General features: G+C 47.2%; 2 protein-coding genes across 2 annotated transcripts in view; both read right to left on the bottom strand.

Annotated features, from left to right (window-relative positions):
- Positions 1-27,966, bottom strand: part of LOC140726047 (neuronal acetylcholine receptor subunit alpha-10-like) — a 53,839-nt gene that overhangs the window by 22,926 nt on the left and 2,947 nt on the right. Inside the window, exon 2 of the mRNA XM_073041942.1 lies at positions 27,499-27,571. Within this exon, the coding sequence (XP_072898043.1) occupies positions 27,499-27,571 (73 nt within the window). The remainder of the gene's footprint in view (positions 1-27,498; positions 27,572-27,966) is intronic.
- On the bottom strand, positions 64-27,634 carry LOC140727118 (rho-related GTP-binding protein RhoG-like). The gene is made up of 2 exons (XM_073044404.1): positions 27,499-27,634; positions 64-10,117 (listed from the first exon to the last, which is right to left on the bottom strand). The coding sequence occupies exon 2, from the start codon at positions 10,098-10,100 to the stop codon at positions 9,522-9,524; it is 579 nt and encodes a 192-aa protein (XP_072900505.1). The 5' UTR covers positions 10,101-10,117; positions 27,499-27,634; the 3' UTR covers positions 64-9,521.

Below are 27,966 nucleotides of genomic sequence, written 5' to 3'. Positions count from 1 at the left end.
CGCTCTCCTCTCCTATCAGATTCATTCATCTTCAGTCCTTTACCTCTTCCACCTATCCCTTCCCAGGACAGCAAAAATTAGTGGGAAGCTTTTAAAAACCAACAGAAGGCATCTAAAGAGCCACAAGGACAGACAAAAATGAAATATGAAGGTAAGGTACCCAATAGATACCAGAGTGTAGAAAAACGAAAGGAGATTTGACAGAGGTATACAGAATTATGAGGGGTACAGATAGGGTAAATGCAAGCAGGCTTTTTCCACTGAGATTGGGTGGGACTAGAACTAGAGGTCATGGGTTAAGGGTGAAAGGAGAAATGTTTCAGGGGAACCTGAGGGGAAACTTCACTCTGAGGGTAATGAGAGTGTGAAATGAGCTACCTGTGGAAGTGATGGATGTGGTTTTGATTTTAACATTGAAGAGAAATTTGGACAGGTACATGGATAAGAGGTGTATGGAGGGATATGGTCTAGGTGTAAATTGATGGGATTAGGTAGATTAATGGTTTGGCATAGACTAGATGGGCCAAAGGGTCTGTTTTTATGCTGTAGTCTATGAAATTTTTTAAAACTCAGTTATATAGTATAAAGAGCGAAAGAGAGGTGAGAATAGATCCTGGACCACTAGAAAATGATGCTGGAGAGGTAGAAATGGTGGATGAATTTAATAAGTATTTTGCATCAGTCTTCACTGTGGAAGACATCTGCAGTGAGGTATCGAGAGTCTCACTGCTATTAGTAAGGAGAAAGTGCTTGGGAAACTGAAAGGTCTGAAGGTAAATAAGTCACCTGGACCAGACGGACTACACCCCAGGGTACTGAAAGAGGTAACTGGAGAGATTGTGGAGATGTTAGTAATGACCTTTCAAAAATCACTAGATTCTGGAATGTTCTGAGGACTGAAAACTTGCAAATGTCATTCCACTCTTTAAGAAGAGAGCGAGCCAGAAGAAAGGAAATTATAGACCAGTTAGCCTGACCTCAGTGGTTAGGAAGATGTTGGAGTCAATTGTTAAGGATGAGGTTTCAGGGTACTTGGAGGCATGTGATAAAATAGCCCTAAGTCAGTAGGGTTTCTTTAAGGGAAAATCTTGCCTGGCAAATCTGTTGGGATTCTTTGAAGAAGTAACAAGCAGGATAGACAAAGGAGGGTCAGTGGATGTTGCTTAATTGGATTTTCAGAAGGCTTTTGATGAAGTGTCGCACATGAGGCTGCTTTACAAGCTATGGGCCCGCAGTGTTACAGGAAAGATAATAATCTGGTTAGAAGATTGGCTGACTGGCAAGAAGGAAAGAATGGGGATAAAGGGGTCTTTTCTGGTTGGCTGCCAGTGACTAGTGGTGGGACTGATTCTTTTTATGTTATATATATGTATTTCAATGATTTGGATGATGGAATTGATGGGTTTGTGCAAAGTTTGTAGACAATATGAGGATAGGTGGTGTTGAGGAAGCATTGAGTCTGTAGAAGGACTTAGACAGATTGGGAGAATGGGCAAAGAAGTGGCAGATAGAATACAGTGTAGGGAGGTGTATAGTGATGCACTTAAGTAGAAGAAATAAAGACTATTTTCTAAATTGGGTGAAGATTGAAAACTCTGAAATGCAAAGAGATGTGGGAGTCATCATGCAGAACACTCTAAAGGCCAACTTGCAGGTTAAATCGGTGGTGAGGAGGGTAAATGCAATGTTGGCATTCATTTTGAGAGGAATGGAATATAAACTTCCTCAGGAATTTGAAAAGATTCAGCATGACATCTAAAACTTTGACAAACTTCTATAGATGTGCTGTGGAAGGTATCACAGACTGGCATGGAAACACCAACGCCCTTTGATGGAAAATCCTGCAAAGAGTAGTGGTAGAGCCCAGACCATCACACGTAAAGCCCTCTCCACCATACAGCACATTTACATGAACAGTTATTGCAGGAAAGCACCATCCATCATCAGGGACCCCCAACACTCAGACCATGCTCTCTTCTCACTGCTGCCATCAGGAAGGAGGTACAGGAGCCTCAGGACCCACACCACCAGGTTCAGGAACAGTTATTACCCCCTCAATCATCAGGCTCCTGAACTAAAGGTAACTTCACTCAACTTCACTTGCCCCATCATTGAAATGTTCCCACAACCTATCGACTCACTTTCAAGGACTTTTCATCTCATGTTCTCAATAATTATTGCTTATTTATTTATTATTATTTCTTCTCTTTGTATTTGCAGAATTTGTTGTCTTTTACACATTGGTTTACCACCCTGTTGGTGAGGTCTTTCATTGATTCTATTATGGTTATTGGATTTATTGAGTAGGCCAGCAAGAAAACAAACCTCAGGGTTGTGTATGGTAAGTACATGTACTTTGATAATAAAATTACATTGTTGTGTTGTTTGTTAAAAGCAATGATGTAATGCTGAGGCTTTATAAAGCATTGGTCAGACCACAGCTGGAGTATTGTGAACAGTTTGGGCCCCTGATCTAAGAAAAAATGTGCTGGCTTTGGAGAGGTCCAGAGGAAAGCTCGTGAGAATGATCTCAGGAATGAAAAGGTTACCATATGAGGGACGTTTGTTGTTTCTGGGCCTATACTCACAGAAGTTTAGAAGAATGAGGGGAATCTCACTGAAACCTATCGAACATTGAGAATGGGGTGGGAGGGATAATAAACCAGTCATAAGACCCTAAGACATAGGAGCAGATTTAGACCATTCAGCCCATCGAGCCTTTTCCACCATTCGGTCATGGCTGATCCCAGATCCCACTCAACCCCATGATGGAATGGTGGTGCCGATTCAATGGGCTGAATGGCCTAAATCTGCTCCTATGTCCTATGATCTCATGATCTCCCAGTGTCTCACCTCACCTCCCTACCTCACCCACCTTTCTCCCCAGCTGGTTTCACCTATCACCTGTCAGCATGTACTCCTCCTCCCACAACTTCTTATTCTGGCTTCTTTGCCTTCCTATCCATCCCCAGTGATGTGTCTCGGCCTGAAATGTCACTGTTTATTCTCCTCCATAGATGCTGCCTGACCTGCTGTGTTCCTCCAGCATTTTGTGTCATTTCCAGCAACTGCCGAATCTCTTGTGTTGTGTAACATCAGGAGGTCTCACCAGAAACTCCACCCTGATCATTCCCCAAATCCACATTTCACTCTTCTAGAACTTCCCCAAGGTCCACAAACAGGACATTCCCGGTAGACCCACTGCCCTTGCCCTGTTGCCATGGGGACAGGTTGAATAGGTTAGGGCTTTATTCCCTGGAGTGTAGAAGAATGAAACACAGAAACATAGAAAACCTACAGCACAATACAGGCCCTTCAGCCCACAAAGTTGTGCCGAACATGTCCCTACCTTAGAAATTACTAGGCTTACCCATAGCTCTCTATTTTTCTAAGCTCCATGTACCTATTCAAAGGTCACAAAAGACCCTGTCGTATCTGCCTCCACCACCGTTGCCGGCAGCCCATCCAACGCACTCACCACTCTCTGTGTAAAAAAAACTTACCCCTGACATCTCCTCTGTACCTACTTCCCAGCACCTTAAACCTGTGTCCTCTTGTGGCAACCATTTCAGCCCTGGGAAAAAGCCTCTGACTATCCACATGGTCAGTGAGGGGAGATTTGATTGAGGTATACAAAATTGTTTGATAGCAAGCAGGCTTTTTCCACAGAGGTTGGGTAAGACTAGAATTAGAGGTCATGGGTTAAGGGTGAAAGGTGAAATGTTTAAGGGGAACATGAGGGGAACATCTTCACTCAGAGGGTGGTGAGAGTGTGGAAGGAGCTGCCAGCACAGATGTTGGATGTAGCTTTTATTTCATACATTTAAGAGAAGTTTGGATAGGTACATGGGAGGGTGTGGTGGGCTCTGGTCCGGGTGCAGGTCAGTGGGACGAGGCGGAGTAACAGCTCTGCACAGACTAGATAGGCAGAAGGTCTCTATGACTGTTCTGTTGACAATTCCTTTCCCTTCCCAGATGCTGCTCCACCTGCTGGATTCCTCCAGCAGATTGTTGCTCAGATTCCAGCATCTGCAGTCTTTGTGTCTCCTCTGCACCTCAGATCTGCTGCCACTCAGTGTCCTCTTTCCTTTGGCTCAATCCTCATTCTCCCCATCAAACTTGTTCCCCTTTCCTGGAGACCCCCAAGTCCAGTGCTTGGAGTTTCCTTAGACTGGCAGATGGGTAGCAATAATGCTGCAGCGTGCAGCTTACATCCAAGTTCAAAAACCAGCTGTACACCCTTTGCTAAAGATGTTTTATTTGGCTTCAATTGTTAGAGGTGTGAGAATAACATTGTGGGCCGAAGGGCCTGTTTCTGTGCAGTGCTGGACTGTGTTAACCAGAGTTAGTGAAACTCTCCACAGTGGTAGAAACTATCTAGGTACACTTCAAATACCATCTACATATTTGCCAATGACACCGCTGCTGTTGGCAGAGTGTCAGATGTGATGTGGAGACGTCCAGGAGCGAGCTGGATCAGCTGGTCGAGTTGCAGCAGCAACCTCAGTGAGACCAAGGAACTGATTGTGGGCTTCAGGAAGGGGAAGTCAAGGGAGTACACACTAGTCCTCATCGAGGGATCAGCAGTGGAAAGAGAGAGCAGTTACAAGTTCCAGGGTGTCAACATCTCTGAAGAACTATCCTGGACCCAATATGCTGTTGCAATTACAAAGAAGGCACAGCACCATTATATTTAATGAGGAGTTTGAGGAGACTTGCTATATCACCAAAGATACTCACAAATTACTGCAAATGTACCATAGGCGCATTCTGACTGTTTGCATCACCATCTGGCCTGGAGGGGCCACTGCACAAGATCGGAAAAAGCTGCAGAAAGTTGTAAACTCAGCCAGCTCCATCATGGACACTGGCCTCCCCAGCATCAAAGACACCTTCAAATGGCAATGCCTCAAAAATTCAGATCCCCATCACTCAGGACATGCCCTCTTCTCATTGCTACCATCAGAGAGGAGGTACAGGAGCCTGAAGACCCACACTCAATGTTTCGGGATCAGCTTCTTCCCCTCCCCCATCAGATTTCTGAATGGACAATGAACCCATGATCACTATCTCTTTATTTTTTCCTCTCATTTTATGCTACTTACTTAATTGAATTTTAATTTAATTCAATTTATATATATTTCTTATTGGAGTTTATAGTTTTTTATTATCATGTATTGCAATACACTGCTGCCACAAAACATAAGATTTTGTGACATATGCCAGTGATATTAAACCTGAATCTGATTCTGATTCTGAACCCATGAACACTTCCTCACTATTTTTCTCTCTTTGCACAACTTATTTATTTTTTTATATATTCTTCTTTTATTCTGTAGTAATATATTATGCTTTACACTGTTCTGCTGCCACAAAAAACACATTCCATGACATATATGCGATAATAAATGTGATTCGATGATTCTGATTCTGATGGGAAGATAGAAACAGAGCCAGCCAATCGCATTACTGATTTAAAGATATTGTCCAATCATATCACACCCTATTAAATTACTCAGTCAATTGCAGTAGATCATGCACAAAAACAGCCAGTGAATCATAAATATCCATTGATGTACAGCCTCTTAGTAGGTAGATGTTGCCCAATCAGAGTGCAGGCCTCTGAAGGCCCTGGCAAATCAGCAAGTAAATTGCCAAGATTGGAGAACAACTAACCCAACCATCAACACATTTTCTGAACTATTTCCAATGCACAAATTGAACTCAGCAAGTCAGGCAGGATCTATGGAAAAGAACAAACAGCTGATGTTTCGGGCTAAGACCCTTCTTCAGAGTCTCTTTGTGGAGTTACAGTTTAATTGAATTATCTTTTTCTGATCCATACCTCTGGCCGGGTTATGTATCAGAGATTCCAGGGTTCTATATGGTTCCATTGTCAGCTGATTGTTTTTTTTTTACCTCCAGCATTGTCCTGTCGGTTGAAACTTTGTACCACCAACCACACTTGGAGTACTGTCAGAGGTTCTGTGCCCCTTTACTGAGAAAATATGTGCTGGCATTGGAGAGGGTCCAGGATCCAGAGTAGGTTCATGAGAATAATTCTGGGAGTGAAAAGGTTAATGTATGAGGAGTGTTTGATAGCTCTAGGTCTGTACTTGCTGGAGTTTAGGAGAATGACGAGGCAACTTCACTGAAACAGATGGAACATTGAAAGACCTAGACAGAATGGATGTTTTGTAGAGTGGGCGAGTCTGGGACCAGAGGACACAGCCGCAGTACAGAGGAATGTCCATTTAGAAGAGAGATGAGGAGGAATTTCTTTAGCCAGCAGGTAGTGAATCTGTGGAATTCATTGCCCCAAATGGCTGTGGAGTGATAGCCAAGTCATTGGGTATGTTTGATACATTCTTGATTAGTCAGAGTATCAAAGATGATGGGAAGAAGGCAGCGCTGAAAAGGATAATAACTCACCCATATTGGAATGGCAGAGCAGACTTGATGGCTAATTCTGTTCCTATATCTTACGGCCTTGCAGTTTCTCCCAGCTAAGTTGAGGGAAGATTGCTGAAAACCCTTTCAAAAACTGGGAACTGTTGGTCCCAGGAAAGGTTGGTGGGAAATGAGCGTTGAAGATAACAGACTGAGGCTCCTCCACCACTGGGGAGCGAGTTGAAAATCATAAAAACTGCAGGCACTGCAGTCTGAAATTAAACCTGACACTCAGTAGGTCAGGCAGCATCTGTGGAGGGAGAATTAGTTAACATTTTAGGCTAAAGACTCTCCTCAAACATTATCACCATTTCTTTCTCTCCATAGATGCTACCTGACTTGTTGAGTATTCCTGACATTTGCTGATTTTATTTCTGCTTTCCCATTGGCTGGAAGCAAAATCAATACCGAGCCTAGGTGGGTAGACAGCCAATGGCAGGAGGTGGGAGCTTGGCTCATCTCTCTCTCTCTCTCTCTGACAGAAACAACAGGGCCTGATGGCCCAAGTGGCCTCAACAAGTGGAAAATGGCCACCACACAACTGAACAGATCTTCAACCTTAAAGGAAAACTCTGGAAATACTCAGCAGGACAGGCAGCGTCTGTAGAGAGAGAATTGACAACCTGATATGCTAGTTTTGTTTAGGATTGGAAGATTGAACATGAAGGCAGAGTATAGGGTCAATGACAGGATTGTTAGCAGTGTGAAGGAACAGAGGGATCTTGGGGTCCACGTTCATAGATCCCTCAAAGTTGCTGTGTAGGTTAGTAGGGTGATTAAGAAAGTTGTAACACACACAAAATGCTGGAGGAACTCAGCAGGTCAGGCAGCATTTACAGAGAGCAATAGAGTTGGCATTTTGAGCCAAGAGGTTGACTGTTTATTCCTCTCCATAGATGCTGCCTGACCTGCTGAGTTCCTCCAGCATTTTGTGTGTGCTATTCTCAATTTCCAGCATCTGCAGGAGTTCTTGTATGTATGTTGTGTTTGCCTTCATCACTGGACGGAATTCACTAGCCGTGAGGTAATGTTTCTGCTCTATAAAACCCTTGTTAGACCACACTTGCAGTATTGTGTTGAGTTCTGGTTGCTTCATTATAGGAAGGATGAGGAGGCTTTAGAGAGGGTGCAGAGGAGATTTACCAGGACACTGCCTGGATTTGAGAGCATGATTTATGAGGATTGGTTGAGTGAGCTGGGGCTTTTCTCTTCGGAGCAAAGGAGGATGAGAGGTGTACAATTTGATAAGAGGCACCTGTACAGTGGACAGACAGCACTTTCTCCAGGGCAGAACTGGTTTCCTCTTACATTCCAATGCACAGGTTAGTAGGTTAATTTGTCACCTGGTTGTAATTGGGCAACACAGATTAATAAATAAGACCACAAGACACAGGAGCAGAAATAGCCATTTGCCCATTGTGTGTGCTCAGCCATTCCATCATGGCTGATTTATTACCCCTCTCAGCCCTATTCTCCTGGTTTCTCCCTGTAACCTTTGATACTCTGATTAAACAAGAACCTGCCAACCTCCACCTTAAATATACCCAATGACTTGGCCTTCACAGCGGTCTGTGGCAAAGAATTCCACAGGTTCTCCACCCTCTGGCTAAATAAATGTATTTGGACTGTAGCCGGAAAGACCATAAAATCATAAGGCATAGGGACCAAACTAGGCCATTTGGCCCAACCGGGTCTGCTCCGCTATTCCATCCTGGTTGACTTATTATCTCTCTCAATCCCATTCTTCTGCCTTCTCCCGTAACCTTTGAAGCCCTGACTAATCAAGAATTTATCAACCTCCAGCAAACTGGGGCACCTGGAGGAAACCCACAGTCCCACAGGAAGAACGTACAAACTTTCTTACAGATGGTGCTGGAATTGAACTTCAAACTCTGGCGCCCCGAGCTGTAATAGTGTCGCAATAACCATTACGCCACCCCGACTTGTACTGTTCTACATTCTAACGCTGTGGGCCGAAGAATCTGTTCCTCAGTAGGAGACTCCAAAACTCGGGGTGAAGAGAGGGAAAAGGGACAAGGGACAATTTTTCACACAGAATGGGATGAGTTTCTGGAATGAGCTGCCAGAGGAAGTGGTTGAGGAAGTATCATTTAAGAAGCATTTGGATGGGTACATGGAGGGGTTGGGGGGTGGATATGGGCCAAACAGAGGAAATTGGGTGTTGGCATGGACTGGATGGGCAGAAGGGCCTGTATTTGCTCTATGACTGTAAGGAGACTGGCTTGCTGGCAGGGCGATTGGTCCTTTGGCCAATGGAAGCTGGTGATGCCAGTGAGAGCAATTCCAGCCCTGTGCTCTGCTCTCTGATGTCCCTGGCATGTATGGGAAGCAGATATCTTTCCCACCCCTGCACCAACAGTGGTGTCCATGGAAACCCACTCCCTGGAGGCTGCAAGTGATCTCCAGATCTGCGAGTGCCGCGCTTGAGGTCCGTACAGGCGGAATCACGTGGTCCACTGGGTCACTTGAATTGATGGTCTATGAGAGCTTGATGGTCATAGTCTCGAGATCTGTGAGTCCTGTGTTTGACACCCAGAGGTCGCCGAGGTCCGGAGGTAAAAGCCCAAAGGTTAAAGTCCAAAGTTGGCAAAGTGGGAGTTAGAGGCCCAAAGGTCAAATGCTCGGTGGTTAGGGGCCCGGAGTCTATGAGTGTGAGGTTTACAGGCACCCTGAGGCCTGGACGCAATCTGTCCTGGGGTTGGAAGCCTGTGAATGGGTGGGAGGGTGCAAAAAGGGTTTGTTTCTCTGTAGTTGCTGCTTGTGTTGTTCTGCTGAACGTACTGGGTGAACCATGTTGGCATCAAAACGTGTGGCGACACTCCTGTGGGCTGCTCCCAGTACGTCTTTACGGTGCGCTGGCTGTTGATGCAAACAATGCATTTCACTGTACGTTTGGGTTTACTCGTGATAAATAACCTGAATCTCGTGGTGGTCCTCTCCAGAGACTGAGATCTCCTCACCAGCTTCAGTGTTCCCCCTCGTGGGGCTGGTGGGGGGGAGCAGGGCTGTGTTGGGCCTCTGACCCCCCCCCCCCCCCACGCTCCCCCGCATCATGTCAGCACACAGCTCCTGGCTCGTTTAGTGCGTCCCCTGTGCAGGACGGCACGAGCCGCCTCCTCAAAGACCTCCCTCACGCCCTCCCGCAGCAGTGCCGAGCACTCGAGGTATTTGGCGGCCCTCATACGCCGGGCCAGCCGGGCGCCCTGCTGGTAGGTGACGGGGGCTGACTGCCGCTGCAGAAGCCCGTGGACGGTGTCCGAGTCCTGCCTTAGGTCCTTCTTGGTGCCCACCAGAAGGACGGGCACGTTGGGCCGGTGCCGGTGTACCTCGGAGTACCAGTCGCTCCAAACGCGCTCGAAGGAAGTGGGGTCACCGATGGAGAAGCAGATGATGAAGACATCGGTGAGGGGATAGTAGAACTGACGGACGGAGAGCAGGTGTTCCTCCTGCGGCGCTGTGTCCCACACGTTCAGCACCACCGTCCGCTCGTTCACCGCCAGCTGGGTGCTGAAGGTGTCGAAGACGGTGGGCAGGCTGTCCCGTGGGAAGATGTGGGTTGTCAGGCAGACGATGAGGGAGGTCTTCCCCACCAGCTCACTGCCCAGCAGCATCACCTTGATGGTCACCATCCCGCCACGCTGAAAACCTGCGGGCAACCAAGCCAGAAATTAACGGATAGCTCAGAGGCTCAGTGCCCAGCGTAACACAGAACGTACAGGGTCATAAGTCATACACGGTTACGTATACGGTTGATAGGATTGCTAAGAAGCTGTATGGTTTGTTGATCTTCATTCGTCAGGGGATTCAGTTCAAGGCTGCGAGGTATGTAAGAATGGAACAGCAGTTATCATGGGGGACTTTAACTTGCACATAGATTGGGTGAATCGAGTTGGTCGAGGCAGTCTTGAGGAGGATTTCACAGAATGATAGCTTTCTTGAACAGCACCTTACTGAGCCTACACGGGAACGTGCTGTCTTAGATCTGGTCCTGTGCAATGAGACAGGTAAAATTAGTGATCTTGTGGTTAGGGATCCTCTTGGAAAGAGTGATTACTGTATGAGTGAGTTTCTCATAAAATGGAGGGTGCAATAGTTCGATTTAAAAGCAGTGCATAATGCCTAAACAATGGAGACTGCAAAGGGATGAGGGAGGAGTTGAATAGGGTAGATTAGAAACACAGGCTATGAGATGGCACTGTTAAGGAACAGAGGAAGACTTACAAAGATATTTTTCACAGTGCTCCACAAAATTATATTCCAGTTAAAAGCAAGGACAGTAAGGGTGGGGAGAGTCAGTCTTGGATAGCTAAGGAAATAAAGGAAGGCATCAAACTAAAAGCTCGTGCATACAAAGTCACCAAGAGTAGTGGGAAACTGGACGATTGGGAAAACTTTAGAAAGCAACAAAGAACCACTAAGAGAGCAATAAAGAAAAGGACACTAGAATATGGAAATAAACGATCACAAAATGCATAAACAAATAGTGAAAGCTTTTGTAATTATATAAAGTGGAAATGGGTGGCTAGAGTGAACATAGGTCCCTTGGAGGACGAGAAGGGGGAATTGATATTGGGTAATGGGGAAATGGCCAAGGCTTTGATTGACAATTTTTTGTTGGTCTTCATGGTGGAGGACACGTCTAACATGCCAAAGAGAGATGTTATGGATGTGAAGGGAGGTGAGGACCTTGATACAATAGCTATCACTGAAGGGGTAGTGCTGAGCAAACTTGTGGGCTACAGTTGGACAAGTCCCCTGGTCTTGATGGAATGCATCCCAGGGTACTGAAAGAAATGGCAGAAATTATAGTGAGGGCTTTGGTGATGATTTACCAAAATTCTCTGGACTCTGGGCAGGTCCTGGTGGATTGGAAGAAGGCAAATGTCACACCACTGTTCAGAAAAGGATGTAGGGAACGGGCAGGTAACTATAGTCCAGTTACTTTAACGTCTTGGGAAAATGCTTGAAGCTATCATTAAAGAAGAAATAGCAAGGCATCTGGAAAGAAATGGATCCATCAGGCAGACACAGCATGGATTCAGCAAAGGCAGGTCCTGTTTACAAACTTACTGGAGTTCCTTGAGGATATAACGAGCGCAGTGGATAGAGGGGAACAGATGGACATTGTTTACTTGGATTTCCATAAGGCGTCACATAAAGGACATCCATAAGATAAGGATGTATAGAGTTGGGGTGATGTATTAGCATGGATAGAGGATTGGTTAACTAATCGAAAGTAGAGAGTTGGGATGCATGGGTGTTACTCTGGTTGGCAATCAGTGGTGAGCGGTGTATCGCAGGGGTCAGTGCTGGGCCCTCAACTGTTCACCATATACATTAACGATCTGGAAGAGGGGACCGAGTGTAGTGTATCGAAGTTTGTTGATGATACTAAATTGAGCAGAAAAGCAAATTGTGCAGAAGATACAGAGAGTCTGCAGAGAGATATAAATAGGTTAACTAAGTGGGCAAGGATCTGGCAGATGGAATACAATGTTGGTAAATATGAGGTCATCCACTTTGGAATGAAAAATGGAAGATCAGATTATTATTTCAAGGTGAAAGATTGCAGCATGCTGTTGTGCAGAGGGACTTGGGAGTGCTTGTGCATGAATCACAGAAGGTTGGTTTGCAGGTGCAGCAGGCTATCAAGATGGCAGATGGGATGTTGGCCTTCATTGCTACAGGGACTGAATTTAAGAGCAGGGAGGTTATGCTGCAACTGTACAGGGTTTTGGTGAGGTCACACCTGGAGTACTGTGTGCAGTTCTGGTCCCTATACTTGAGGAAGTGTATACTGGCTTTGGAGGCAGTGCAGAGGAGGTTCACCATGTTGATTCCAGAGATCAGGGGTTAGACTATGAGGAGAGTTTGAGTTGCCTGGGACTGTACTTGCTGGAATTCAGAAAACTGAGAGGTGATCTTCTAGAAACATATAAAATTATGAAAGGGATAGATAAGATAGAGGCAGAAATGTTGTTTCTACTGGTAGGTGAGACTAGAACTAGGGGACAATGCCTTGAGGTTCGGGGGAGTAAATTTGGGGGGTGTGGCTTTTTTCTTTGGAGAGAAGGAGGATAAGAGGTGATATGATAGAGATGATAAGAAGCCTAGATCAAGTGGACAGCCAGAGACTTTTGCTTAGGGTAGAAAGGCTGATAAAAGGGGCATAATTTTAAGGTGATTAGAGAAAAGTATAGGGGGGGATGTCAGAGGTAATTTTTTTTACAGAGAGAGTAGTGAGTGCGTGGAACACCCTGGTGTTAGAAGCAGATACATTAGATACAGTTAAGAAACTCTTAGATTGGCTTGTGGATGAAAGAAAAATGGAGGCTATGTGGGAGGAAAGGATTAGATTGATCTTGGAGTAGGTTAAAAGATCAGCACATCATTGTGGGCTGAGGTGCCTGGACTGTGCTGTGCTGTTTGATATTTAATATTCAGTGTTAGAGATATTAACATAGAAACACAGAAAACCTACAGCACAATACAGGCCCTTTGGTCCACAAAGTTGTGCTGAACATGTCCCTACCTTAGAAATTACTAGACTTTCCTCTAGCCCTCTAATTTTCTAAGCTCCACGTACCTATCCAAAAGTCTTTTAAAAGACCCTATCGTATCCATCTCCACCACCGTTGCCAGCCGCCCATTCCACGCACTCACCACTCTCTGAATAAAAACTTACCCCGACATCTCCTCTGTACCTACTCCCCAGCACCTTAAACCTGTGTCCTCTTGTGCCAGCCATTTCAGCTCTGGGAAAAAGCCTCTGACTATCCACATGATCAATGCCTCTCATCATCTTATTATCAGAAAAAGTTCTGGGACAAACTGAATGTATACTTGGAGAGACAGGGATTTGAGGAGGGAGGTCCCGTCTGAGTAATTAAGTTTTTTGAAGAATTAATTGATATTCCTGTAGCGATACGGTGAAGAGCTTTCTGACTGGTTGCATCACTGCCCGGTGTGAAGGCTCCAACGGACAGGATCCAAGAGCTGTAGACTCAGCCAGCTCCATTGTGGGCACAACCCAGCCCACCACCGAGGGCATCTTCAAGAGGCAGTACCTCAAGGAGGTGGGTTCGAACATGAAGGACCCTCAGAATCCAGGACGTGGCCTCGTTGAGCACACACTCAATGATCCAGGAACAGCTTCCTCCCCTCTGCCATGAGATTTCTGAATGGACAGTGAACCCGTGAACACCAGCTCACACCTTTATTGTGCAGGATTCAGTTACTTCGTGATTTTTCGTATTTTCTCTCTGTCCTGTTCTGCTGCCGCACTATGGAAGCATAGCGGTTCGCATGAAGCTACTGCAGTCTGGGGCGCAGAGTTCAAAGTTCAATTCCGGTGTCCCCTGTAAGGAGTTTGTATGCCTTCCCATAAGCATGTGGGTTTCCTGCAGGTATCCCGGTTTCCTCCCACAGTCCAAAGACGTACCGGTTAGTAGGTTAATTGGTGATTGTGAACTGTCCTGTAATGAGGCTTGGGGTTGCTGGGTGGAGTGACTCAGAGGGCTGGAAGAGCCTATTCCACACTGTACAGTATCTTTAAATGAATTAAACCACAAATTTCATGTCATATAATGTAAAACAGTGAGAATAAACCTGATTCTGATGAGGAATGCTTCATATAGACTTCAGCAAGGCCTTCAGTATTGAGGACTGGTTCCAAAGATTCAAGCCTGTGTAATCCAGGGTCGGCTGGCAAACTGGACCCAAAGCTGGCCTGATGATGAGTGTGGAGGGTGGAGGGTGATTCTGGCCTGTAGCCAGTGGGCTGAAGGGCTGTCTTGTGCTGTACAGTCTGATGTTCTATGTCCTCGCTGATAAGAAGGAGGCGCTGAATGATTACACAAGACCTCTGTTTCCATCTTCACCGAAGAGAACACAAAGAACTTGCCAGAAAGGCTGGGGTGACAAGTTTCTGGCAAAAGAAGGAACTGAGAAAATTTATATCAGTGAGGATATGATGGGGGTGACAGCTGAGAGATTCCAGGGAGAGATCACCCACATCCCAGAGTATCTATACTCTGGATCATGTGTATACCAGAGTATCTGTATCCCAGAATCCCAGTACTCCGGATCACCTGTATCCCAGAGTCCCTGTACTCCAGATCACCTATATCCCCGAATCCCTGTACTCCAGATCACCTGTATCCCAGAATCCCTGTACTCCAGATCACCTGTATCCCAGAATCCCAGTACTCCAGATCACCTGTATCCCAGAATCCCTGTACTCCAGATCACCTGTATCCCAGAATCCCAGTACTCCGGATCACCTGTATCCCAGAATCCCAGTACTCCGGATCACCTGTATCCCAGAATCCCAGTACTCCGGATCACCTGTATCCCAGAGTCCCAGTACTCCAGATCATCTGTATCCCAGAATCCCAGTACTCCGGATCACCTGCATCCCAGAGTCCCTGTACTCCAGATCACCTGTATCCCCAAATCCCTGTACTCCAGATCACCTGTATCCCAGAAGCCCAGTACTCCGGATCACCTGTATCCCAGAGTCCCAGTACTCCAGATCACCTCTACTCTAGATCACCTGTATCCCCAAATCCCAGTACTCCAGATCACCTGTATCCCAGAATCCCTGTACTCCAGATCACCTGTATCCCAGAATACCAGTACTCCGGATCACCTGTATCCCAGAGTCCCAGTACTCCAGATCACCTGTATCCCAGAATACCAGTACTCCGGATCACCTGTATCCCAGAGTCCCAGTACTCCAGATCACCTGTATCCCAGAATCCCTGTACTCCAGATCACCTGTATCCCAGAATCCCAGTACTCCAGATCACCTGCATCCCAGAGTCCCTGTACTCCAGATCACCTGTATCCCCGAATCCCTGTACTCCAGATCACCTGTATCCCAGAATCCCTGTACTCCAGATCACCTGTATCCCCGAATCCCTGTACTCCAGATCACCTGTATCCCAGAAGCCCAGTACTCCGGATCACCTGTATCCCAGAAGCCCAGTACTCCAGATCACCTGTATCCCAGAATACCAGTACTCCGGATCACCTGTATCCCAGAGTCCCAGTACTCCGGATCACCTGCATCCCAGAGTCCCTGTACTCCAGATCACCTGTATCCCCGAATCCCTGTACTCCAGATCACCTGTATCCCAGAATCCCTGTACTCCAGATCACCTGTATCCCCGAATCCCTGTACTCCAGATCACCTGTATCCCAGAAGCCCAGTACTCCGGATCACCTGTATCCCAGAATACCAGTACTCCAGATCACCTGTATCCCAGAATCCCAGTACTCCGGATCACCTGTATCCCAGAGTCCCAGTACTCCAGATCACCTGTATCCCAGAATCCCTGTACTCCAGATCACCTGTATCCCAGAATCCCAGTACTCTGGATCACCTGCATCCCAGAGTCCCTGTACTCCAGATCACCTGTATCCCCGAATCCCTGTACTCCAGATCACCTGTATCCCAGAATCCCTGTACGCCAGATCACCTGTATCCCCGAATCCCTGTACTCCAGATCACCTGTATCCCAGAAGCCCAGTACTCCGGATCACCTGTATCCCAGAGTCCCAGTACTCCAGATCACCTGTATCCCAGAATCCCTGTACTCCAGATCACCTATATCCCAGAATACCAGTACTCCGGATCACCTGTATCCCAGAGTCCCTGTACTCCAGATCACCTCTACTCTAGATCACCTGTATCCCAGAGAACCTGCACTCTGGATCACCTGTATTCTGGAGCACTGGGAGAGGAACTGTGGGAATAGTGGGTCATCAGTCCTCAGCTTCTAGATTTCTACAGATTATGGAATTGGCCCCATAAACTGGAGGGGTTTGAGAGGGAGGAACAGACTGAAGATTTACATGCTCACTCATAAACACACAGTTCACACACACACACACACACACACACACACACACACGCGAGTTCACACTCACACACACATGTTTGAAATACACGCAACTCACACTCAGAAACACCTCACACACACACATCATATGTACACACTTCACACCTTCACACTCACACACACAGACATACCTCACACACTCTCTCACGCACAGCTTACACACACACACCCCTCTCTCCCTCTCTCTCTCCCCTCTCCCTCTCCTCTCTCCTCTCTCTCTCTCTCTCTCACCCAGTCTGGTCCAGTATACCCTGATATGGCCCTATACCATATAGACCAGTATACCCTGATATGGCCCCACACCAGATAGTCCAGTATACCCCGATGTGGCCCCACACCAGATAGTCCAGTATACCCCGATGTGGCCCCACACCAGCTAGTCCAGTATACCCCAATATGGCCCCACACCAGATAGTCCAGTATACCCCGATGTGGCCCCACACCAGATAGTCCAGTATACCCCAATATGGCCCCACACCAGATAGTCCAGTATACCCCGATGTGGCCCCACACCAGATAGTCCAGTATACCCCGATGTGGCCCCACACCAGATAGCCCAGTATACCCCAATATGGCCCCACACCAGATAGCCCAGTATACCCCGATATGGCCCCACACCAGATAGTCCAGTATACCCTGATATGGCCCCACACCAGATAGCCCAGTATACTCCAATATGGCCCCACACCAGATAGTCCAGTATACCCCGATATGACCCCACACCAGCTAGTCCAGTATACCCCAATATGGCCCCACACCAGATAGTCCAGTATACCCCGATGTGGCCCCACACCAGATAGTCCAGTATACCCCAATATGGCCCCACACCAGATAGCCCAGTATACCCCGATATGGCCCCACACCAGATAGCCCAGTATACTCCAATATGGCCCCACACCAGATAGTCCAGTATACCCCGATATGACCCCACACCAGATAGTCCAGTATACCCCAATATGGCCCCACACCAGATAGCCCAGTATACCCCGATGTGGCCCCACACCAGCTAGTCCAGTATACCCCAATATGGCCCCACACCAGATAGTCCAGTATACCCCGTTGTGGCCCCACACCAGATAGTCCAGTATACCCCAATATGGCCCCACACCAGATAGCCCAGTATACCCCGATATGACCCTACACCAGATAGTCCAGTATACCCCAATATGGCCCCACACCAGATAGCCCAGTATACCCTGATGTGGCCCCACACCAGATAGCCCAGTATACCCTGATATGACCCTACACCAGATAGTCCAGTATACCCTGATATGACCCCACACCAGATAGTCCAGTATGCCCTGATATGACCCTACACCAGATAGTCCAGTATACCCCAATATGGCCCCACACCAGATAGTCCAGTATGCCCTGATATGACCCTACACCAGATAGTCCAGTATACCCCGATACAGCCTCACACCAGATAGTCCAGTATACCCCGATGTGGCCCCACACCAGATAGTCCAGTATACCCCGATGTGGCCCCACACCAGATAGTCCAGTATACCCCGATATGACCCTACACCAGATAGTCCAGTATACCCCGATACGGCCTCACACCAGATAGTCCAGTATACCCCGATGTGGCCCCACACCAGATAGTCCAGTATACCCCGATACGGCCTCACACCAGATAGTCCAGTATACCCCGATACGGCCTCACACCAGATAGTCCAGTATACCCCGATACGGCCTCACACCAGATAGTCCAGTATACCCCGATACGGCCTCACACCAGATAGTCCAGTATACCCCGATACGGCCTCACACCAGATAGTCCAGTATACCCCGATACGGCCTCACACCAGATAGTCCAGTATACCCCGATACGGCCTCACACCAGATAGTCCAGTATACCCCGATACGGCCTCACACCAGCTAGTCCAGTATACCCCGATACGGCCTCACACCAGATAGTCCAGTATACTCCAATATGGCCTCACACCAGATAGTCCAGTATACCCCGATACGGCCTCACACCAGATAGTCCAGTATACCCCGATACGGCCTCACACCAGATAGTCCAGTATACCCCGATACGGCCTCACACCAGATAGTCCAGTATACTCCAATATGGCCTCACACCAGATAGTCCAGTATACCCCGATACGGCCTCACACCAGATAGCCCAGTATACCCCGATACGGCCTCACACCAGATAGTCCAGTATACCCCGATATGACCCTACACCAGATAGTCCAGTATACCCCGATACGGCCTCACACCAGATAGCCCAGTATACCCCGATATGACCCTACACCAGATAGTCCAGTATACCCCGATACGGCCTCACACCAGATAGCCCAGTATACCCCGATACGGCCTCACACCATGTAGTCTGCCTGCTTTGCACCTCCTCTGTAACTGTTACACTTTATTCTGCATTCTCTTACTATTTTCCTTTGCTCTCCCTCAGTGCACTGTGTAATCGGTCATTAAGGACCCCCATCAACCCAGGACATGCCCTCTTCTCCTTGCTACCATAAAGGAGAAGGTACAGGAGCCTGAAGACACACACTCAATGTTTCAGGAACAGTCTCTGCCAACAGATTCTGAATGGACATTGAACGCATGAACAATACGTCACTATTTTTCCCTCTCTTTTTGCACTACTATTCTAATTTATGTTTAATATATAGTTCTTATTGTAATGTTATAGTTTTTATTATTGTGTATTGCATTGCACTGCTGCCATAAAGCAACAAATTTCATGACAGCTGCCAGTGATATTAAAGCTGATTTTGATTGTGAAAATGAATTGATCTGTATGGAGAGCTTTTCACTGGGGCTCAGTACATATAAGATCAAAGGGTCGTAAGATATCGGAGCAGAATTAGGCCATTTGGCCCATCAAGTTTGCTCCACCATTTCATCATGACTGATCCATTTTTCATCTCAGCCCCATCTCCTGCCTTCTCCCCGTATCCCTTCATGCCCAGACCAATCAAAAAGCTATCAACCTCTGCCTTTAATGTACATAAAGACTTGGCCTCCACAGCTGCCCAAGGCAATAAATTCCACAGATTCACCACTCTCTGGCTAACAAAACTCTTCCTCATCTCTGTTCTAAAAGGACACCTCTCTACTCTGAGGCTGTGTCCTCTGTTCTGGGACTCTCCCACCATGGGAAACACCCTTTCCACATCCACTCTACCAAGGCCTTTCACCATTCGTTAGGTTTCAATGAGGTCAACCCTAATTCTGCTGAATTTCCAGTGAATACAGGCCTAGAGCCATCAAACGCTCTTCATATAACATGGCATTCAATGCTGGAATCATTTTTGTGAATTTCCTTTGAATCCTCTCCAGTTTCAGCACATCCTTTGTAAGATAAGGGGCCCAAACCTGCTCATATACTCCGTGAGGCCTCACCAGCGCTATATAACATTACATCCTCAATTTCATATTCTAGTCCTCTTGAAATGAATGCTAACATCACATTTGCCTTCCTCACCACCAACTCAACTGTCAAATTAACCTTTAGGGAATCCTGCACAAGGACTCCCAAGTCCCTTTGCTCCTCAGATTGTTGTATTTTCTCTCCATTTAGAAAATTAGTCAGCTCTTTCAATTCTTCTACCAAAGTGCATGACCATACACTTGCCAACACTGTATTCCATCTGCTATTCCTTTGTCCATTCTCCTAATCGGTCTAAGTCCTTCTGTAGCCTACTTAATCAAAAATACCTGTCCCTCCACCTATCTTCATATCGTCAGCAAACTTTGTAACAAAACCATCAATTCTATTATCCAAATAATTGACATATGACATAGAAAGAATTGCTCCCAACACAGACCTCTGTGGAACACAAGTCACAGGCAGCCAGCCAGAAAAGGCTCCCTGTATTCCCGCCCTTTGCCTCCTGCCAATCAGCCACTGCTTTAGCCATGTTAGAATCTTCCCTGTAATACCATGATTGTTTTTTCACCTGCACCTTCCCCCTCCCCCACCTTCTTTATAGGGTCCCTGCCCCCTCCTTCTTCAGTCCTGATGAAGGGTCTCAGCCCGAAACGTTGACTACTTGTTTCAACGGATGCTGCCCGACCTGCTGAGTTCCTCCAGCTTGTTGTACGTGTTGATTTGACCCCAGCATCTGCAGTGTACTTTGTGAATACCATGGACTCATTGCTTGTTAAGCAGCCTCATGTGTGGCACCTTGTCAAAAGGCCTTCTGAAAATCCAAGTGCACAATATCAACCATTTCTCCTTTGACTATCCTGCTTGTTATTTCTTCAAAGAATTGTCAGGCAAGATTTTCTCTTAAGGACACCATGCTGACTACTGCCTATTTTATCATGTGCCTCCCAGTACCCCCAAACCACTCCAACATCTTCCCAACCACTGAGGTCAGACTAACTGGCTTAAAATTTCCTTTCTTCTGCCTCTCTCTCTTCTCGAAACGTGGAGTGATAGTTACAATTTTCCAGAACTGTTCCAAAAGCTAGTGATTCTTGAAATATCGGTGCTAATGTCTCCACATTCTCTTCAGCCACCTTTTTCACAACCCTGGGCTGTATGCCATATGGTCCAGGTGATTTATCTACTTTCAGACCTCTCCGTTTCCAAAGAACCTTCTCACCATACTGCGAGTGTCTTCCACAGTGAGGACTGATGCAAAATACTCGTTCAGTTCGTCCGCTATTTCCCATTACTACCTCTCCAGCATCATTTTCCAGCAGTCCGATATCCACTCTCACCTCTCTTTTACACTTTATGTATCTGAAAAACTTTTGGTATCCTCTTTAATATTATTGGCTAGCTTATTTTCATCTTCTATCTTTACCTTCTTAATCACAAACAAGAGAAAATCTGCAGATGCTGGAAATCCAAGCAACATATTCAAAATAAGATGATGAGAGGCATTGATCATGTGGATAGTCAGAGGCTTTTTCCCAGGGCAGAAATGGCTAGCACGAGAGGGCACAGTTTTAAGGTGCTTGGAAGCAGGTACAAAGGAGATGTCAGGGGTAAGTTTTTTACTCAGAGAGTGGTGAGTGTGTGGAATGGGCTGCCGGCAATGGTGGTGGAGGCGGATACGATAGGGTCTTTTAAGAGACTCCTGGATAGGTACATGGAGCTTAGAAAAATAGAGTGCTAAGGGTAACCCTAGATAATTTCTCAGGTAAGGACATGTTCAGCACAGCTTTGTGGGCCAAAAGGCCTGTATTGTGTTGTAGGTTTTCTATGTTTTTAAAATGCTGGAGGAACTCAGCAGGCCAGGCAGCATCTATGGAAAAAAATACAATTGACATTTTGGGCTGAGACCCTTTGGCAGGACTGGAGAGAAAAAGATGAGGAGTAGATTTAAAAGATGGGAGAGGGGAGAGAGAAACACAAGATGATAGGTGAAACCAGGAGGGGGAGGGATGAAGTAAAGAGCTGGGAAGTTGATTGATGAAAGAGATACAGGGTTGGAGAAGGGGGAGCCTTGTAGGAGAGGATAGAAGGCTATGGCAGAAAGAAAAGGGGAGGGGTAGGAGCACCAATGGGCAGGCAAGTTGAGAGTGGGAAAAGGGGATGGGAAATGGTGAAGACGGGTCAAGTGGCCATTACTGGAAGTTTGAGAAATCAATGTTCATGCCATCAGGTTGGAGGCTATCCAGACAGAATATAAGGTGTTGTTCCTCCAACCTGATTGTGGTTTCATCGCAACAGCAGAGGAGGCCATGGATTGACATATCGGAATGGGAATGGGACGTGGAATTAAAATGAGTGGCCACCAGAAGAAGCGGGATATCCCAGTGGTCACCCATTTTAATTCCACTTCCCATTACCATTCTGATCTGTCAATCCATTCTCCAACCCTGTATCTCTTTCACCAAGCTACTTCCCAGCTCTTAACTTCATCCTTCTGTTTCACCTATTATCTTGTGTTTCTCTCTCCCCTCCCTCACCTTCTAAATCTACTCTTCATCTTTTTTTCCCTCCAGTCCTGCCAAAGGGTCTTGGCCTGAAATGTTGACTAGACTTTTTCCCATAGATGCTGCCTAGCCTGCTGAGTTCCTCCAGCATTTTATATGTCTTTACTTTCTTAATGGTTTTTTGCTTCCCTTCTGTTGGTTTTTAAAAGCTTTCCAATCCTCTAACTTCCCACTAATTTTTGCTCTATTATAAGCTGTCTCTTTGGCTTTTAAGACGGCTTTGACTTTCTTGTTAGCCACGGTTGTGTCATCTTGCCTTTAGAACACCTCTTCCTCTCTGGGATATATATTTCCTGTGCCTTCCGAATTGCTTCCAGAAATTCCAGCCATTGCTGCTCTGCCATCATCCCTGCCAGTGTTCTTTTCCAATCAATTCTGCCCAACTCCTCTCTCATGCCTCCATAATTCCCTTTACTGTAATATGTAATACTGTAATATGGATAAATTTGACTGGCTCTTCTTCCTCATAGTGAATTCAATCATATTATGATCACTTTCCCCTAAGGGTTCTTTTGCCTTAAGCTCTCTAATCAATTCCGGCTCATGGCCAACACCCAATCGAGAATAGCTGATCCCCGAGTGGACTCAGCCATGAGCAATGCTAAAAAGCCAACTCATAGGCATTTTAGAAATTTTCATCACTTAGAATCCAGCATCAACCTGATTTTCTCAATCTACCTGCATATAGAAGTCACCATGACTATTGTAAACTTGTCCTTTTGGCATGCATTTTCTATCTCCCATTGCAATTTGTAGACCACATCCTTACTTCTGTTTGGGGGTCTGTATAAATCTCCCATCAGGGTCTTTTTACCCTTGTGGTTCCTTAGCTCAATCCACAATGATTCAACACCTTCTGATTCTATGTCACCTTTTTGTAATGATTCGATTTCATTTTTTACCAGTTGAGCAATGCTGCCCCATGCCTCTCTGCTTGTCCTTTTGATACAATGGACATTAAGCTCCCAGCTATAATCTTCTTTCATCCATATGGCAATAATAAACCAATTTACCACTAATTAAAGCCAACTGATTTCTCTCTCTTTCTTTCGAATTCTGGAATATGGAATCGACATTGGATTACATAACTCTGTGCATGACCAGGAGGCTGGAGTTAGCAGAGGGGGTTGGGAGTGTGGGGGAGGGGAGGAAGAGGGTAGGGAGGAGCCGATGATCAGCCATGATTGCACAGGATGTGAGATGGGTCTGAGGGGTCAAGTGCTCAACTCCTGACCCTATTTCCTTCTGGGAGAAGCAAGGGACAAAAATGTTTAAAAGGGGTTTAGGGTGATTGGAGGAAAGTACGGGAGTGGGATGGTGTGGAATGTCAGAGGTAGGTTTGTTAAACAGAGAGTGATGGGTGTGTGGAATGCCCTGTCAGGCAAATACATCAGAGACATTTGAGAGACTCTTAGATAGTCTCATAGATTATAGAAAAATTGAGTGTTATGTAGGAGGGAAGGGTTAAATTGATCTTAGAGTAAGTTAAAAGGGCAGCACAACATTGTGGGCCAAAAGCCTGTACTGTACTCCACTGTTTGCAGTTTCCTCTAGTTTCAGACTTCTCCACCCTGGGGAAAAGACCGTGACCTTAAGTGAAGTGCTGTTCAATGCCCTATGATCTATATCCTAAACACAAGTGTGATACAGAAAGCAAAATGCAACAGGTGATGGAAACCTGCAGTGAAGGCCCAGCAGGTCAAGCAGCATCTGTGGAGGGAGAAGCAGAAAATGGTACTTCTGACTCCCTCTCAGCGGATGCTGTCCGACCTGCTGTGTGTTTCCAAGGGGCTGTGCTCTGAACCGTGGCTGGCTACAGGGTCCACAGAGAGAGTCCCAGCGAGGTGGAGAGGAGTGAAACAGGGCAGTAGGAACAAGAGGCAGATGAGTTCCAGAGACCCCATGCTCGCCAAGGTAGGACTGAGAGAGAGTGGAATCAGGAGGGAGGGAAGAGGATGGGGTGACCTTGGCAGAGACAGGAAGAGTTGATTCAGTGAGGGGACTGGGTGCTGGAGAGGGAAGGAGCAACATTAGGGACATCAACATGTGACTCTGCCTGTCGATTTCTCCCTCCAAACTGCCCCTGCTTCAGGTCAGTCACTGTCTGAACACTTGTGCACAGCATGATCCCACAAACACCAATTCAGTAATCTCTACCACTGATACTAACTCCAGAATATGGGAAAACTTTTGGTATAACCCCTGTCCCACAGTGTGACCCTCCCTCAGTACCACCCCTCCCACAGTGTAACCCTCCCTCAGTACCACCCCCTCCCACAGTGTGACCCTCCCTCAGTAACACCCCTCCCACAGTGTGAATGGTGGTTGGGGAGCATGGAGGTAAGGGTGGGGTTTCTGATGAGTGAGGGTGGGGTTTCTGATGGGTGAGGGTGGGAGTGGTGCGGGTGGGGTTTCTGATGGGTGAGGGTGGGAGTGGTGTGGGTGGGGTTTCTGTTGGGCGCGTGTCTGCTGTTCAGGCAGATGTTCCACACCCTCCCCTCCCCCATCCCAGGGCCCCAGCAGGGAAGCCCCCGAGCACACCGGTCAGTATGGTCACAGGGGATGAACTGTCAGACACAGGAGCAGATCTGGGCCATTCAGCCCATTGAGACTGCTTTGCAATCCATCATGACTGATTTATTATCCTTCTCAACCCCAGTCTCCTGCCTTTTCCTTGTAACCTTTGACGACCTTGACTAATCAAGAATCTATTACCCTCCGCTTTAAATAAACCCAGTGACTTTGCCTCCACAGCTGCCTGTGGCAAGAAATTCCTCAGATTCACCACCCTCTGGCTAAAGAAATCCCTCCTCATCCCTGTTGTAAATGGATGTCCCTCTATTCTGAGGTTGTGTCTTCTGATCCTCTCTCCCCCACTATAGGAAGCATCCTCTCCACATCCACTCTATCTGTGTCCTCTGGTCCTAGACTCCCCCCACCACAGGAAACATCCTCTCCACATCCACCCTATCTAGGCCTTTCAATATTCATTAGGTTTCAGTGAGATCTCCCCTCATTCTTCGAAGTTTCAGTGAGTACAGGCCCAGAGCTTATACCTTAACCCTTTCATTTCCGGAATAATTCTCACGAACCCCCTCTGGACCCTCTGCAATGCTCGCACACGCTTTCTGAGGTAAGCGCACAAAACTGCTCACAATACTCCAAGTGCAGTCTGACCAGTGCCTTAAAAAGACTCAGCATTACATCCCTCCTTTTACATCCTAGTTTTCATGAAATGAATTCGAACATTGCGTTTGCCTTCCTTACCATCAACTCATCCTGCAAGGTAAGCTTTTGGAAATCATGCATGAGGACTCTCAAGTCTGTTTCATTGGTCAGTTGGGGAGCAGACACCAGTGGAGAGAGTCTACACACAGGGTGGGCCCATGTCATCCGATCCGAGCCTCTCTCTCCTCACTGACGCCAATCTAAAAGCACAGAGAGCTCCCTGCTCCCTGCCCCACCACGTGCAGCAGGCTGCCAGAATTCCTGGGCTAATTTTGGACCCAATTTGACTATGACCTTTCTCATGCCTGTCAAGTTCCCGATTCGAGCTGGCAATCAGTGACTGAGCTGAACTGTGGCCAAACACTCCACAGCTTGCTACAGGGCGGTGGGGAGAGGGGCAATGATTGGGAAGAGAGGGAGGGCAGAGGCGGAGGAGCTCCCTCTCAACCCCCCACATGCCAAGCTGACTCTCCGATTCCATTTCCAAGACTGGGCCTGAGTAGAACCATAAGACCATAAGATTTAGGAGCAGAAATAGGCCATTTGGCCCATCGTCTACTCCGCCATTCAATCATGGGCGGATCCAATTCTTCCAGTCATCTGCACATCCCTTTCTTCTCCCCATACCCTTTGATGCCCTGGCTAATGAAGAACGTATCTATCTCTGCCTTAAATGCACCCAATGACTTGGCCTCCACAGTCACTCATGGCAACAAATTCCACAGATTTACCACCCTCTGACTAAACTAATTTCTCCACATATCTGTTCTAAATGGATGTCCTTCAATCCTGAAGTTATGCCCTCTTGTCCTAGAATGAACTTTGGAGGTAGATGAGAGGACAGGGTCAGAAGGGTGAAAACTGACGTTGGTTAAAAGAGATGAAATGTCATCTTGAGGCAGACGCCACAGACAAATCAAATCTTCCTCTTGTCCCATGTGTTGGTGTTTGCTGGGGTCATGAATCATTGGGGAAATCCAGCAAATTCTCACCCAGAGGTCATGGGTTCCAACTGGACAACTGACACTTAGCATGTAATCTTGGAAAACATCCCTGCTATGGGGGGGGTTGGTACTGAGGGTGGGTCACACTGTGGGAGGGGGTGGTACTGAGGGAGGGTCACACTGTGGGAGGGGGCGGGTACTGAGGGAGGGTCACACTGTGGGAGTGGGGTGGTACTGAGGGAGGGTCACACTGGGAGGAGTGGTACTCAGGAAGGGTCACACTGTGGGAGGGGGGTGGTACTGAGGGAGGGTCGCACTGTGGGAGGGGTGGTACTGAGAGAGGGTCACACTGTGGGAGCGGTGGTACTGGGGGGGGTCACACTGTGGGAGGGGTGGTACTGAGGGAGGGTCGTACCGAGGGAGGGGTGGCACTGGGGGAGGGTCACACTGTGGGAGGGGTGGTACTTAGGGAGGGTCACACTGTGGGAGAGTGATACTCCAAATGAAGAATTAAATCAAGGGTACTGTAAACATAAAGAATCACCCCCACCCCATCAGCACTGGAAGTTGAATAATTCTCCCTTGGGTGGGGGGGGGAGACTCTTTATAAAAATCTCCTGGCAGTGGGGATGTCATGACTGACAGTGAGCAATCGCGAGATACCTGTTGTCTGTGGGATGGTGTTGTGAACCCACCTGCCCCAACTTATTCCATGTTGTAATCGGGACAGATTTCCTATCAACACGTCCTGAGCTTGTATTCCGGGGCACCCATGGGTACAGACACAGGCACTGTGGCCCCTTCATTTCTACCCCACCACAGAGGCCTCCTCTCCCTACCCCTCTCTGTCCTCCCTCCTCTCCCTTTAAACTGCCCTTTGCTGCTCTCCATTCTCATCCTACCCACATCCTCCCTCCCTCATTGTCTCAACCCCTTGCTCACCCTGTACAGAACAGACACCTTCCTGGAGAATTTATCAGTGCCAGTCGACATGACGACGTACAAAGGGTTAAATGGTGTCTCACCTGAGCAGAGAGCTGTACGCAGTCGTGCCCGAGGTGATCACGGTGAGTGCCGGCGGGGTCTGAGCTGAGGCACCTGCTCCCCAGACATCCTGATGAACAGTGGCACCCCAGCGGTGATCAGACTGCACCAACTGAGATCTGGCTGCATGCTGCCCGCAGATTATAGGCAGTGGGAGGGGCAATATTTTAAATTCTCCGGCACTTCCCTCCCCCTCGGACTGGGTCTGGCACTTCTTACTTGCTTAAAATACCTTCTCACAACAAGTCACACTCGAGCTGAGATGCTGTGGGAACTTACTGACTCTTCCCAGCGTGTGCTAAATTCTTTATTTTAATGTATATCTTTTGCACTTTGTCAGCTTAATTGCTAAAACCTTACAACGATTCAGACACGATTCATCTCCAGTCAAAAAATGCAGGGATTACGATCGAGTGGACAGGCAGAGACGTTTCCCAGGGTGGAAATGG

Source organism: Hemitrygon akajei, chromosome 4, assembly GCF_048418815.1.
Source record: "Hemitrygon akajei chromosome 4, sHemAka1.3, whole genome shotgun sequence".
NCBI lineage: Eukaryota > Metazoa > Chordata > Chondrichthyes > Myliobatiformes > Dasyatidae > Hemitrygon > Hemitrygon akajei.
The sequence above is the reverse complement of the archived record's forward strand: the minus strand, read 5'-3'. Positions and strand labels throughout refer to the sequence as shown.

Coding starts and splice junctions, on each gene's coding strand:
- LOC140727118 (XM_073044404.1), bottom strand. CDS start 10,100: ATGGTGACCATCAAGGTGATGCTGCTGGGCAGTGAGCTGGTGGGGAAG.